The sequence below is a fragment of the Molothrus ater genome, chromosome 19 (assembly GCF_012460135.2).
Source record: "Molothrus ater isolate BHLD 08-10-18 breed brown headed cowbird chromosome 19, BPBGC_Mater_1.1, whole genome shotgun sequence".
NCBI lineage: Eukaryota > Metazoa > Chordata > Aves > Passeriformes > Icteridae > Molothrus > Molothrus ater.
The window spans coordinates 8,705,940-8,721,524 of NC_050496.2; the positions used below are offsets into that span (position 1 = coordinate 8,705,940).

Genomic DNA, 15,585 nt, shown 5'->3' on the forward strand with positions numbered 1-15,585 from the left:
AGTATTTATGAGAGAAAGCTGCCAAGTCAGCAACTTCACTTACTGGTTTCACAAGCTGTTTTTCCTTTAAAAGAAAAAGAACTGGAAGAGGCTCCAGGTAAAGCAGAACTAAGGGAATGAAGTAAAGCTGTGTGTTAGTCCAACAGGGACTTTATTTGAAGGTGATTAAATACCTCTGCTGCTGGCCAAAAACTACAGATGTGTAAGAGCGGCACCACAGAATGCAGCAGTAAGAGATGGGAACAGTAAAATGGAGACAGAGGCAAATCAGCTGGGATGGAATATTGAGGGAGGTAGCTCATAGATGCTGTAACAAATTTTATTAAAAGAAGGGAAAAATATTTTTTCAAGAGATGTCAGTTAAAATTTGGACATAAAGGTAAGTGCACAGGTGGGAAACCTGGAAATAAATTGGGACTTCTGAGGGACATAAGATTAAATAAATGGGAAAAAAAAGGGGAGAAGCTCTTAAAGATGGCTGCAATGCTCTAGAAAACATATTCTTACCTTGTTAGAATGCTGTGGTGCTCAGCTTTATGCCTCAATAAATAATTCTCTAGACAATACACAGTTGAGGGATAAAACTTTTATTTAAAAAAATTCAAATTTCTCTTGACACATAAGTCTTAGTTGAGGTAAGTTAATGTACTAGCTTAGGAAAACAACTTTCAAGATTGGGTTTCATAAGCCATTAACACTCTGTTGCTTGCAGGGCTCCAAGACCTAGAGGTGCAAATTGTAAAGGAAGTGTCAAGTTTTCCATCCAGCTGACCTCTGCTGCGGAAGAACAGAATTTACACCTTTCAGTTCAAGCCTCTTCCGCCTCTTTGCCTCCTTTGTTCCTTTAGTGCTCGGGTCTCTTGCCCTGAGACTCTTCACTCCTCCTCTGTTCACAAGGTGCAGCTCCAAGAGGTGGCTGAAAGTACCTCATTGGCAATTTGGACAGTGAGGCTTGTGCCAAGTTCAAATAAAAAACAAAACCACCACCATAACAACAAAAGAACCATTGGCAAACTGCCCTTGTTCAACACACTCAGCTAAAGCCTGAAGGCAGAAAAACTTCTCATGCCCTCCTCCCCAGCTCTCCAGGGCAGCAGTAGGGGCCTCTCATGACCCTTCACAGTCATCTTCAGCTGCTTTTATGGATATTCTGAACAACCTGACACGGCATTGCCACCTCTGGAAGTACCTGAATTCAAGGTTTAAGCTTTATTTTCTAATATATAAGTAAATATCCTGAAGAATCTATAGTCTGACCAGCCCCTCCAAGAGCAGATGAAAAGGTACCTGACCCATTGGTACCTCACAAGTGTGGATATTCACAATTTTACTTTCCATATGGTAGAAGTACTAAGTTACAACTAGTACCTGATACCTGAAGTGTGTAAGTAGAACTGCCAGCACTACTACATGGAGCAAAATTTAAGTCAGCTGCTGTCTGGAGTGCCTGTCCAGCCCTCTGAGCAGGACTGACACTTTCATCTACTGAACCTTTATGTAAAAGTACTGAAAACACTCTTCACAGGAGAACAGAACATTGAAAGCACAGGATATGCCAGTATTCTCTTTCTGCCTAACACTGAACTAGTGAAGCTTGAAAAACTAAGAGTACTGCAAGCCCTTTGTGGCTAACAGTGGATGATCTGACCTGCAGCAGCTCAGTCTTTCTCACTTCATGTCTTCCTGCCCATTCCACCCTAACTCTGCCTTGTGCAGGTTCTTTGCACTCATCTAAATGCACACATTTTTTTCTCCTGTAAATGGTATAAATACCAACAGCCATTCTCCTTGTCTGAAATTCTTGTACCCCTGCTACAGCTTCTTGGGGAAAAATTCAGGCAGGATGGCTGATCTTTTTGTACTGACAGTGGTGAGTATGGGCAATGTTAATTAATTGTAAAATAAGCCTTTATGCTTTAAGCTTATTATGGTAGCATAGAGGGCTAATGTAGCACATTGCCACTGAAGAAAAGGCAGTATGATGTATGATTGTCTAGGCTTTATAAAAATAGTGCTACTCTAACATGATAAAATAGATTTAATTTTAATTGAACTTGAGGTAAGCCCATCAGTGAATGTTATTTTTAAATATTCCTTAAATCCAGTAGCATTGCAATCTTTTGACCAGGAATAGGCTCTCTTTGAGACTGAGCCTATCCCTCTTAGTTGTCCTTAGAGGAAAAGTGTGTAACTTTACATAACTTCTGAATTCCAAGTAATTTAATTCACACTATTATTTATCCCATCCTACTTGATGGAGGAGACAGCTTAATTACCACCATCTCTTCAATTCTGACTGCCCCAGGTTAAACCTATGCAGGCAGAGCCTGCCTGAAGCCCACCCAAAGCCCATCTCCCTCACTCCAGGTGGAGCAGCAGCTGCAGTCTGTCTGCAGTGCTTGGGCCATGGACCTGCACTGACTGCCCCTTGTCCCCAGGCAGAATTTGGGATTGCCAGGAATCCTGCACATCACAACATCACCTGTGTTGGCACACAGTAAGAGAAGGCTGTCTCTGAGTTTAGAAGGGCTCTGAGGAATCACAGCTGCCAATCCACAGGGTGAGCTCAGGTACCAAATCACTGAGACTTGCTCAGACACAGGCTCTGTGTGAATTGTAACTGGGGCAGACATTCAGAGAGGCTCAGGATCACATCCTGCTCTGGCTTGGTCTGCTTGAGGCAGCTGTGCATGGTCAACGTAAGCATCCCCATGCAGCTACTACAGAAAACATATTCCAAGTGACAACACAGAAAGCAGCTCAAGAAGCATGGAAATAAGGCACTTAAGTGAGACAGGAACAGGCTGGCTCCCTCTGAGCCCCAGGCTGGCTCAGAGCTCCCTGCTGCAGAGGGATGAACAGTACCATGTGCGAGGAGGCGGCTGCCGCGGGCAGCCCCGCTGCCCACACAGACCCCTAAGGCAGCATCGTGCACAAGGAAGCACAGCAGGACCTCACTGCTCTAAATACTGTGCTCTGAGTGGCAGAAATACAACTTTGGTCCATTACCACCCCTAAAACACTCATTTCACAGAGCAGCAGCTTTAAGCAAAGTTAATTCTACACAACGCGCGTACCCTGAGACGAGTACAATGAAATACTGACAAAAATCAAGTTTAGAGGAAAAAAGGGAAAGGTCTGATGGACTGCTTAAATTAATTTGCCTACACAAATGCTTGTTTCTAGCTCTTCTGGAGTAACAAATCCAATGTTTCACAATTATTGTTTAAATGAATCCAGTATGAAGTACAATATAGTGGAGTTCAAGTACTATAAAGACAGGGGTTTGTTACCAGATTGTTGTCAAACAGCTGGAAACTCAGCTTTTAACTTTACAGCAAGAACAAAAAAATCCCTTTACTCACTGCTAAAAGACCAAAACCTTCCAGCCTGGGTATGAGAATGAACATCCAAAATACAAAGAGCCACAGCACTGATCAAGTACCCAGTCAAAGACCACTTCTCTGTTGTTAGAGCTGATGGTTACTCGAAGCTTGAAGTTTCCTCCCTCGTTGCCGCAGGGTCCAAACTGCACAACTTCCATGTCAAATGTCACAGTGGAGCCAGAAGTAACAGCAGGCAGCTGGTTTGTCATCTCTTTTCCATTTACAAATACTGCCCCTGAAACAGTCAGCAGATCTAACAGTATTTCTCATTTTCTGTACATACTAACGTGCAAGAACACATCTCTCTATTTTTTGCAGGCAAATAGGGAAGTAACCCTGCTACATTTGTCTTCTCACATGGAACAGGCTGCAATAACTGCTAGCAGGGAGAGATCTGTGATCTCACCAAGGATTTTTAACTGCACAAGCAGCACATACATGAAAGCTGCTCATGTGTCATGTAGGGATCTAAAGAGCCAGGGGCTGTGGGTTTTGAGAAGGAAAACTCCTGCCTGGATCAGGAATAGTGAGGCCAGCAGGAGCAGGGAGGTCATCCTTCCCCTATACTGGGCACTGGTGAGGGCACACCTCGAGTGCTGTGTCCAGTTCTGGCCCCTCAGTTTGGGGAGGATGTTGAGATGCTCAAACACATCCAGAGGAGAGCAATGAGGCTGGAGAGGGGCTGGGAACACAAACGCTGTGAGGAACCACTGAGGCAGCTGAGGGTGCTCAGCCTGGAGAAAAAGGAGACTCAGGGGTCTTATCACTCTCTACGACTCCCGGAAAGGTGCCTGTGCTCAGATGGGGTGTTGGGCTCTTTCTCCAGGCAGCACTGACAGAACCAGAGGACATATAGTCTCAAGCTGTGCCAAGGGAAATATGGGTTGGATATTAGGAAAAAGTTTTTTACAGAAAGGGTGATAAAGTTCTGGAATGTTCTGCCTGGGGAGGTGGTGGAGTCACCATCCCTGGGTGTGTTTAAAAGGGGACTGGATGTGGCACTGGGTGCCAGGGTTTAGTTGAGGTGTTGGGGCATGGGTTGGACTCGCTGATCTTTAAAGTCTCCTCCCAGGAGGTGTTTCTGTGGCTGTGTGGCTCAGACTCACCGTTGGTGCTGATGCACACGGCCTGGTCCCGCTGCAGGGACTCGTCGCCGTTGCGCTGCTCCGCGCACACGCCCAGGCTGTCCCGCCGGTCCGGCTGCCCCACGGTCTCAATCCTAACAAGAAAAAGGTTAAGTCCAAACATTTAAATGAAATCCAGACAGTCACTCCAGACTCCTGTACTGTGCTCCAGGGTTCTCAACATTTCACCCAAACTTTTGGGGAGATCCCTGGTGAATGACAAAATTCCCACCAGCTTTCCCAAGAGCTCCACTGAGCAATACTCTATTAATCTGTACAAAATATGAAGCAAACCTTTGCTTCCTGCAAACTTCCAGTGCTATTTAATACAATTCTCCACTGTCACAGCTTAGAAATGACCTTTCAAAATTATTTCCAGTTGTCTGAAGCATACAATATGCTCAGCTGGACCATCAGCTATACCACACTACTGGTCAGCATCATGTATTATGGCAAGACAGCTGTAGCTTCAGCAGGGATTTAATAAGCATGACTGAAATAGGTTTTTTGGACCCTGGCATATTCTACCGTAATGGGATGATGAGGATGGGGTGTTGTTTTGGGGGTGTATTTGGTTTGGGCTTTTGTAATAAATCAGCCTGGTGCAAACCAAGCAATGCCTAGAAGAGCATTTACATGTCTGGCCTCTGCTCAGCTGTATTTAGAGTTTTAGTCTGGGGAAAGAATCTCTGAAGAAAATGCAAACAAGTTGTGCAAATGACCAGGGATTCAGTTCCCGGTGGGCCCCAGCAGAGGAGTGAGGCTGCACAGTTCATACACTGAAGGGCTGTTCTGGACTTAAGTCCCTTCTCTTGTACTGCCACCTCTCAAAGGTGCTGAATCCTACTTTACAGAGAGCCTGAGTGACTCAGGCCTTTTCTAGAAAGTAAAGCAGTTGTTATTTTCATTGCAGCTTGAGAGAAAGAACAGACTGATCTTTGGTTGTTGGCAAACAAAGGAAAACTTCAGCAGAACTTTCAGGAAACAGTAATTAAAGGGGACAGTGGACTGGCACACAATGGGTTAACTCTTTAGAGGCAAAGATAAAATTGGAGCCATGTTTTACTTTTGCACTCCATTAGGTTTTCAGTCCCCTGAGAATGGCACTAAGAGAGCAATAGCCCTGCACTGTAAAGCAAAGGAAAAACGATTACTTGAATCTCCAAGAAGCTTTTACTTTGGAAGGGATCCACCATCTTTTCCCAAAGCAACCCTAAAGGAGATTTCAACTTCCTTTTGGTGCACAACAAAAATGCTGCACCACAAAACCTTGTCTCTGCCACTGCAGCCCAGACACTGGACCTGGTTAACCCCCTCCAGTTTCCATTTGCCTCAGAGCACAGAGAGGTCCATCCATGGGCATCACAGGCACTGCCTCAGCCTCAGCTGTCAGCAGAGCTGTGCTGGGTTCCTGACAGAGTGTGAGCACCACAGGGCATCTGCAGGGTGAGCCCAAATCACTGTGTGCCTGCCCACAGCAAAGAAGGCTTTAGGGAGATGGAGAGCTGTGGAGAGATGTTCCATTCCCTGAGGGCAGCTCCCTGGAGCAAGGCAACAGGAGGAGACCTGACCTAAAGCAGTGATGTTTTCCTGCAGCTTGGCCAAATGCTTCAGCTCAGGACAATTGCCACAGTTTATCTTTAAAATGTAGATACAAAGCACTGTGTTTATCACAACTTCACTGCTCACTGACAAGCTGTGCCTGGGTCCTGAACACAGAGAACACAGAGCTGCTTGAGAATAATAACTTGTGTTCCAACAGCTGGAGGAAGTCAAGCACCAAGCACTACATCTCCCAGCCCAAGAAAATCTCTCACACTTCCAAACAAGAAGCTACTCTTGGACCTTGGAAGAGGAACAGAACAAAACAAATTTTTGAGGTTGTCTCTAGCCTCAAGATTCGTGTCACGATAGTTCTCGTGGACATGTGCTTGTTTGAGCTCTGCCATCCTGAAACAATCAGGATGGTTATGGACTTGGAGAGAAGTCCATAACCAAAACGTGAAGCAAAACATTTTCATATGCTACCAATAAAAAAAATAAAAAGCACTGGAGTGAGAGAGAACCAAGGGAAACCTCAAGGTTCTGCCTTTAATTTCACAGGCATTGCTGAGCCAAGAGAAGTTAAATCTAGCAAGAGATATCAAATGAAAGCTTTAGATCTTTTTATCCATCTCAGACAGGGCAACTGAATACATCCTCACACTACAACCATCTAAAGTTAACATAATCCATTATCAGGAAGGGATAAATGAAACACCATGGAATAAGTCATGAAAGTATCATGAACAGCCCTTTTCAATTGCCTGTGGGGGCTGCCTGCTGTACAGCAAGTAGTTTTATTTAACCAGGGAAAAGATTGAACAAAGCTTCATAGTCTCTGAGGTCTGTAATCACAACTGACATATCCACAAGGACTTTCCTCGTACCCTGTTAAACAGCATCATCTCAGGGATAGGATGACAGGCAGCAAAGCTGCCAAGGTTTTTAATCATGTTCTGTGTCAAATGGAAAGCTTGAAATTCACAAGATCCCTTCTCCACTCTGGATCTTCTAGTGCCAGTTTCAAGCAGTAGTCTGACCAGCACTAATTATCTCACATGTCACAGGCATCGCTGCCAGACTGTCATCCCAACAGCACATCAGTGTTTTCACGTCAAAGTCTTCAGAGCCAGTGATTAGTCTGGGAAGGAAAGCACCCCTGACCCAAGGTTAAAAGGAGCTAGAGGCAAAGCTCCACTGACTTCAGCCAGTAACAGCTGCTACAAAACATCAGGAAGTTCAACATTCCACAGATCTGCTCAGCATGAACTATATTTTACCATCCCTCAGTTCACTCACTTTTATAAAAGTGCACGTCCTACAAAAACATCAGGTGTTTTCCTACAAAGCCAGGAAGCAGAACTAAAGGAAGGTCAGATGTCACATAGAGGCACTACCTTGACTGGAGCTGAGCTGATTTACAACTCAAACATGCCTCAGGTTTACACACAACTCAGATGTGACAGCTCACAGGGGATGCACCAGCCACCAGCCACCCAAAAAGGACTTGCCTGAATGTTAATGTCTGCCCACAGAAATAAGTAGGAGCTTTGGAGTAGAGCACACCACAGGACTGAGAGTCATTCCGGAGTGCTATGTTTCTTCGGCTGCTCAAGCTGTAACCCTCCAGACCAGCTGTCCATTCTTCAAAGAAAACAAACAAAAAAGCAAGAAAATTGTGAATCTCAACTTGGTCCTGTCTGTGCCAAATCAAGCCAGTCCCAATGTCTACTCAGTGCACCTCATGCAGCTTAAGCTATGTTAAAAACAGGGGCTGGTTTTGCCTTTTTCTTATGGAGAGATTTGTTTTTCAAATAAACTGCAATTACAAAAAGTATTTTCCAGCTCAGAGTTCACCAGGAGTTCACTCTTCGCTGCAATCCCTGCCAAGTCTTATTGTAAGAAAAGGAAAGCCTTCATTACCCACTGTGCTTAGAAATTTGTAAGTGAAGAGAAAATTTAAATTTTCCTCTCTCCAAGATAAGAGCTTGTTAGGAGCTGTAGTGTAGGAGCATCGGGGGTAGGATGGTGGGGACGGACAGAGACGAGAGATCTCTGCAGCCAGGTCAGGAACTTGGGGTTCACTGCAAAGGGCCTGGGTGCAGGGCCCTGCTGGGAGCTGCCAGGCACAGCTCAGAGCAGGACTGAGAGAAGAGAGGGGCAGAGAGGATGAGAGGGTAAGAGAGCGAGGTTCCCATTACAATACAATAAATCTTCTTCTGTGTTGAATATTCTGATTCTCACTAACCAATCTAGTACAAGATATAAATCCTATAGCATTTACATACAGCCTATAAGAATCACTACATTACCATACTGTGTTACATTTTAAACCCTAAAAACTCCTCTTTGGGCCCCTTCTGCCAAGCCAGTAGGGTCTGCTCTGACCCTTGGACCTGCCTGCACGCAGAGGGTCTTGTTTCTTCAAAAGGGGATTCCCTTCAGCTGGCCACACCATTGTTTTTCCAGTGGTTCAGAAACTAAGGGATGTCAAAGCTTGCTTTCATTTCAATCTTGCTTATAGTTTCTATATTCTCAAAATCTTTTGCCAGACAATCATATTTATAAGGCTTTCCTGTTTCATCTTCTCCAACACTGTAGGTCATCAAGAATCCTTATGTTGTGGTGAGGGAAAAGAAAAAATAATGCTTTTCTTCTGGCTCACATGCTTTCCAAAGCTAAGGAAGCAGTGAGCCACCTGGGAAAGGCTCACTGAGTGTTCCTCAGCCAAGGAAGCCAAGAATGCATCGTAGGCCAGAGGGACAGCTCATGCCATGTCCGTGGGGCACGACGTACCGTGGGGCACCAGCGTGGTGCGGCCGGTCTGGGCCACGCTCCAGGGGCTCCACTCCTGGCGCCCGTCCCCGCGCGCGCACACCCGGAACTGGTAATCCACGTGGGGGTCCATGTGCAGCACCAGGAACTCGGGCTCTGAGCCCACGTACACGTCCTCAAAGGGGCTGCCCGGGCTCTTGCGGAACTGCAGCCGGTAATCCTGGGCTGAGAAATCCTCATCCACCTGCAGAAACGGTCACTGCGTCACAAAGGAGCCCTCTGGCTCTCCCTCCCCTCTGCAGGGGCGGTGTCAGGAGAGCACTGCAGGTGATCACTCACAAGGTACTTCAGAGCAGAAAATGTGCCTTGTAGAAAGTAACATCAGTGTCTGAGCCAACATCAGTGTCTGAACCAACAGATGTTTCAGAATTATTTTATTACAGTTAGAAAATATCTACAGAAGAAGAAACATTTAACAGAAGGCTGCTCATTCTAGAGATATAAAAAGATCCTTCAGCCAAAAGCTGAAAACAACTTTGCAGAAGAAATTCTGTGCCAGTTTTTAACAGCAAGGGAAAATCAGCGTTGTCCTTCATAAAGTGTTCCAGGGAGTGATTTGCAGTTCTTTGATATCTCTGAGTCAAAAGATATTTACACACACACCCCCTCAAAAAAACCCCTCCATTATCCCCCAGGCACAACCAAATCCAGGGAACTCCTGTACAGCACAGAAAATCAGACCCCACCTGAGAGCAGTGCCTATGGTTTAACAACCTGAGTCCACATCCTTCACAACTGAAGGGTGGCCAGCAATGAGTGGCTGTTGCTAGAACAACAAAGGTTTGTTTGATGCTGCCAAGGAGCACAGAGCTGTCCAACAACAACTAAACCACATCAGACCACAGCAGTGGTTTACTCAAAAATAGTTTTTGTGTGTTGAAGAGAAATACTACTGGACTAGCTAATATAATAATTTTTCTTTTTCTACCCACTGCATCTCCCTAGGAACACAAAGGTGTTTAGGGGTAAAAGTGTAACAGAGCAGGTCCAGCCTCCTCCTGGGTCTGCTAAAGCAAGTGTCACTGCAGGCAGACACAAACCCAGCACCAGCCACACACCATCACTGCACTGCCTTGTCTTTAAATGACACCATTACCATAAAAACAACTTCTTACGGTTTTTAACTCCACACTGGAGTGGACTAATCCTTGGAAGGCAGTAGAGAGCTCAGAAAGAAAGTGGATTGTTTGGGTTTTTTTAGAAAAAACCCAAGTCTAAAGGAATTTCACACAGGATATTTTACCTACCTTACACCATCGGACTAAAATACCTCCAGGCTTTTCCACAAACTCCTCCAGCTGTACAGGTGGGCGGGATGCCACAGTTCCATGTCTGAATATTTGATTTTTCAATATAGTAAGGAGGCAGTCATCCAGCTGGGCAGATAAACAAGGCACGTCAACCAAGGAAGGCACTTCTGGTAAGCTGAGAAAGGAAAGTTTGCTGTAATGAGAGAGGCCAGCTTCCACAAATTCAAATTTCATCCATACACTTGAATCTGTGCAGATTTGCAAAGAGAGAACAGCTGCAGAAATTGGCACGTGCACTCCAAACTTAAAAGACTCAGCAAACACTGTGTTTCAGCCCTAACCAGACTGTTTGTCAGCAAATACTCTGAAACACAGGCTGTTCTACAGGGAGTGGCTTCATCCTTTACCAATAAACAGCCTATATTCCCACAGAACATATGGAGGGTGAAAACCCCCTCCATTCTGTGAGTGCCAGCCCCAAAGAGAGTCTGTGAAACAAGCAGGACAGCAGCACCTCAAATGAATTTTTTGAGGCAATGGAGCAGAAAGCTTTTGTTTCAAAGGAGAAAAGATCCCCTACAAAGAAGGGCACAGGTGCCACTGCCTCAGACCACCTCAGAATGTTGGTGTCTTACCTATCTAGCTGAATATGTAAAGCTTTTTTTGTAAAGTTGCAAAGTTTCTCATTCTGTTGTCCCACATCTCCATCGACTGCACTCTCTCCTGCAACCAAACAGTAAAAATATTTCTAATGAGACAACATCCACAGAAGGCATTCTTTGCTTCAAAGAATAACCAGTTCTGACATGAAAAACTAATTAAATGTGAAGCACTCTCAGCACTTTTGCTAGTCTTAGCTAGAAAATGCAATTACAGGTAACAATATAAAGCCTATCTAGCAACTTTTGAAGCTCTGAAAGCTACCTGTAGACACACCCATAACAGATGTAATAATTTGCCTCAGGTCTCAGACAGAAGCAGAACTGGGGTCAGATGACAAAAAAAACAGGATTATTAATCCCTTTCTCCACTAGCTTTAAATGAAGAAAAAAGCAAAGCACATTCACTGATCAGATAATAAAAAAGCAGGCACTTAAAAGCAAGAGATAATGTCAATCATTGTTCTTTTGCTACAATCACAATCATTGTCACAATGAAGGAAATAATCTAATCCATGCAATAGAGTGTGGAGATAAAGACAAATATTTTCCTAAGCTTTCCATATAAAGTAGCATCCCACACTTCATCTTACAGAGACATATGCTCCAGTCTCCTGTCTGCTGACTTTAGGGTAATTTACAACTTCAGCCAGCTCAGTCCTTTTCCAAGTGGAGGATTACACACGTTACAAATCTCTGAAGGAAAGCACACGTCATAATTGGCAGCAGGAGATTTAATAACCATGGAAGTTTAACTCCTCTGTGCCTCAGCTCAGCCTGTGCTGGTCCTGCCCACAGCCCTGGTGATGCTCCTGCTCAGAGCACCCGGGGGAATGGGAACTGCAGCGAGTCAGCTCCTCATCAGACCCCACAGAATTTCACACAAAAACCTTCTGCCACCACGCTGATTCAGTAACCTGAGACTTAAAATAAAATCAAGGTGAACACCAGCTGTCCCAGAGCTGTGGTGGTAGAAAAAACTCCAGCAAATTAATCCCTAAACACGGTCACTGCTCCTGTGAGCAGGAGGCACTGAGCTCCCCAGCCAGCACAAAGCTCAGGGCTGAGGAGGAATTGGGAGCTTTCCCACCCCTGGGACACAGCTCAGCTCCCAGAACTGAGCTCATGCTGAAAGCAAGTTAAAGTTGAGACATGAGAACAATGCAAGGAAACTGCCAACACACTCATGGCTCAGACATGCTCCCAGTAGGTTCTCCAGCCTGGGGAAAACAGGCAAGAGTGACATTCCTTTCTGTCGAGGTATTTAGCATCAGCAGGGTATAGTCTGGCCCTTACAATAATATTCTACATGTCCATTTTTGTCTGCCTCATCTTAAGACTTTTTAGAGAAATTTTCCCCATACAATGGCCATTTGATTCCTCATGTTCCTCACCAACAATAACATAATTACACTCAGCAGGACAATGTGTTTATTTCAGCTATTTCAGCAAGACAGACATAATTTACTTCACCAAAACAGACACTTTGCTATAGTGGTACCCACAATGTATTTTATTCCAAAGTAGCCTGACATACTTTTCTGTCTACCCTGGAGAGGTAGAGAATGTCTCTGCAGTGAAATAATTCTCAAATAGGTACTTCCTGCCCTTCAGGAGAGGCTACACTGACACATGTACACCCCAGGATTGGAGTGAAATGCTGAAATGCAGATTTATAGGAGATAATAATGATCAGCTCTTCACTACATCTACCCAATTCTTAACATTTAGTTTGAGACAAGCCCAAAATGAGCCAAACACAGTGATAATAATGGGAATACTCCAGACGTTTGACAGAGCCACACTGGAAGGCAGAGCTAAGACTCAGCACCAGGTCCTGCCTCACCTTCCCGGAGCAGATCATCGGCCGTGCTGACCCCGTGCTCGATCAGCTTCTGGCACTCATCCAGGGGCTTGATGCTCTCCTGCTCTATGACATCCACCTCCTGCAGCAGGGACGTCAGGCGCTCGTCCAGCAGCTTCTTCAGGGTCCCCTTCAAATCACTGAAATGCTGCTCAAGCACATCTCTGGTGGATGTAGCACTATCTTTGATCTGAATTCAGGTAACAGGAAAGAAGGATTCAGGATAAAGGCAAAGGCCATGCACATCTTTTATTTTTCTGAAGCATCTCATCCACACTTGCTGGAGAAAAGCTGCAAGTGGAGTCTGCTTTAAAAAAATCATCACTGGCAGTTAACAAACTCGTGAAGTCACTTTTAGTACATGTACAGCAGGAAGGGAGGCAAAGAAACCAGCCTGGATGAGGGGAAGAGCATATTAACTAAGCAAAATACAACATGGGTTATGGGTGCTTCAATCAAGGAATTTTTCTTGTCAGAAAAATCCAAATGCTCTGTAGATCTCCTCCCTGCTGCCCCTCAAAAAACCCCACTGCTGTAATCCTACTTAAAAACACTCTGCCATCCTCTGGTAATCCTCCTTGCAAACAAAAACCTATCAGACTTTCGAAAACTATCTAGGAGCACTTTAAGTGCTATCACTTCACTGGATTTTAAAAATCCTCATAAAACTGCTTTCTTTTCAATTTTGTTCAAACAGCTACCCTTGGGGACCAGACAGGGTGAACAGCAAGTCTGTTTTGATTCCGGAAGAACCCGACCACAGAAGGTTCTACAAGTGCTCATTAAAATGTCTGCACACTTGCTGAATCTGGCTTTTTGGGAAGAAAACACACTTGAACATCCTTGAGCTAAAGATGCAAAAATCAGAAGTAAACATCTCCCTGTGAACGACTTTTCTAAGTCACGCACACAAGGAAATGCTGCAGCACGCTGATGGCCTTACACGTAATTTCTAGATCTTTAGAAGTACAGACAACCAACACAGGAAGTTCTCTGGTTAGGTAAAATAAATTTCCTCTTCACCAAATACTCATGAAGGTCTGCAGCTGCCACACAGCTCTGTTTCCCTTTTCTTGTAAGTTCAATGCTTGAGGAAAAAAAGGAAGTATTTAGCTTTGTGACGGGGTGGGGCAAAGGAAGACAGAACACTCACTTCTCCAAGCATTTTACCTCCGTTACAGGCAGATACAAATTCAGCAGCTCAGCCACAGAATTAGATACTGCTCATCATACAAAAGAGGAAATGCAAGTCCCTAAACACGCAGAGCTCTGTGAAGTTTGCAGAAAATCACATCCCATTGGTCCAAAGGAAAAGGATGCAACAGGAGTGATCCAGTCCCATCACATCAGCCAACCAGCCCTCAAATAATAAAGCTGCCACTATACAAACCCCAGTTGCACACTCAGCACCTTGGGAACACAGGGAACTCTTGGATGTGCGCAAAACAGCGAGAGGATGGAAAGAGAGAAAACAGAAACATGCACACAGCAAAGGAATTGCCCGCAAGAGCAAAAGGAAAGGTGAGCTAACTACACACTCACTGCACAAAGGCACATGGGCTGCCTCTCACTGCCCAGCAACACTTTGAGATGACAAGGTTTGGATGAAAGACAGCCACGAACAATTCATTTTCTTAAGCAGTCTGTGGTTTCAGTGCTGCCTAATTAAATGTCCAATGATCACCCACATGCTCTGGGAGTAGGACACTCACCCAGCAGATTCACAGCAGGTTTCTGCACTAACGTGATTCGCTTCAGAAAAACCAACGGGTCACCACGGAAACACTCCCTCAGTTTGGTTTTGTTTGGGTTTTTATTTACCCCTCGCAGAGCTGAATCAAAGACAGCAAGGCATCACTTCCAGCCTGCAAACCTCCATGTGCTGAGAGGCTGCCCTGGGCAGAGGAGCCAGCCCGGCACTGCGGCTCTCTGTCCCTCCTATCTGCTGCTGCATCTCCCGCGGGTGGCTCACAGCCCCACGGGAGCCCTGCCCGGCTCCAGCCAAACCGGCTAACCGGGAATGCGGGCAGCCCTCCCGCCCGACCCACGGGTACGTGACCCGGGCCCTGCGGAGCATGGGGACAGCAAGCAGCCTTCATTCAGCACAGCATCCAGGCCAGGGAGCAGCTGCCCAGGCAGGCATCCCATGTGAGAATGGGCATAACACACCCCATTAAATCAGACTTAAATCCCAGCTACTTTGGAAGCGTCGTTCTTTAAGATATTTATTCGTGGCTGGGAAAGCTCCCTCTGCTCCCAGAAAATGAAGCTTAGCTCAGTAAGAGACTTCAGCTCGCATCCCTTTCCTCCGACACGTCACACATTTGCCATTCCCACACGCTCCATCTCCGGCACCCCCGCCGGTCCCGGGGCTCTCATCACCCCCGGGGCTCCCCCTCCTCCACCCTGCCCACACCTGAGCCCCATCCCGGCTCTCCCGGCGGACAGGAACCACGGACAAACGCCGCGCCCCGGGAGAGGAGCGGCCAGGGCCCGCCGCCCCCAGCGGGGGCCGCCTGCGGGCACCGGGCAGGCACAGCCCGGGCAGGGCTCCGGCCGCTCCTCCCGGGGCAGCTCCGGAGAGCCCGGTCCCGTCCCGTCCCGTCCCATTTCCTCACCTGCTCCCGCGCCTGGTGCAGCCCCCGCAGCCGCTGCTGCAGCTCCCGCCGGTAGCTCCGCGCCGCCTCGATGCTCTCCCGAGCCTCCTGCAAGAGGAGCCGCACCTCGGCCTCGGCGGCGGCGGCCTCCATGGGCAGCCGCGGCAGCAGCGAGGCGGCGGCGGCGGCGGGGCGGAGCGGGGCGGGGCGGGGCCGGGCGGGCGAACCTCGGCCCCGGAAGGGCCGCGCATCCGCGGGGCGGGGCGGGAAGGGAAGCGCGGCGGGAGCGGGAGGCGGCCCCGGCGCACGGACCGGTGGCCGGTGACGT

At 46.6% G+C, this 15,585-nt stretch overlaps 1 protein-coding gene across 1 annotated transcript; it reads right to left on the reverse strand.

Moving 5' to 3' along the window:
- Positions 1-571: 571 nt before the first annotated feature.
- CRLF3 (cytokine receptor like factor 3) lies at positions 572-15,416 on the reverse strand. The gene is made up of 8 exons (XM_036394444.2): positions 15,279-15,416; positions 12,643-12,850; positions 10,773-10,860; positions 10,135-10,312; positions 8,849-9,071; positions 7,564-7,696; positions 4,493-4,605; positions 572-3,621 (listed from the first exon to the last, which is right to left on the reverse strand). The coding sequence occupies exons 1-8, from the start codon at positions 15,408-15,410 to the stop codon at positions 3,368-3,370; spliced, it is 1,329 nt and encodes a 442-aa protein (XP_036250337.1). The 5' UTR covers positions 15,411-15,416; the 3' UTR covers positions 572-3,367.
- Positions 15,417-15,585: the final 169 nt, after the last annotated feature.

Coding starts and splice junctions, on each gene's coding strand:
- CRLF3 (XM_036394444.2), bottom strand. CDS start 15,410: ATGGAGGCCGCCGCCGCCGAGGCCGAGGTGCGGCTCCTCTTGCAGGAG. Junction 10,861..12,642: donor CGATGATCTGCTCCGGGAAG/GTGAGGCAGGAC, acceptor GTTTGGTTGCAG/GAGAGAGTGCAGTCGATGGA. Junction 4,606..7,563: donor GGGCAGACATTAACATTCAG/GCAAGTCCTTTT, acceptor TTTTCTTGTTAG/GATTGAGACCGTGGGGCAGC.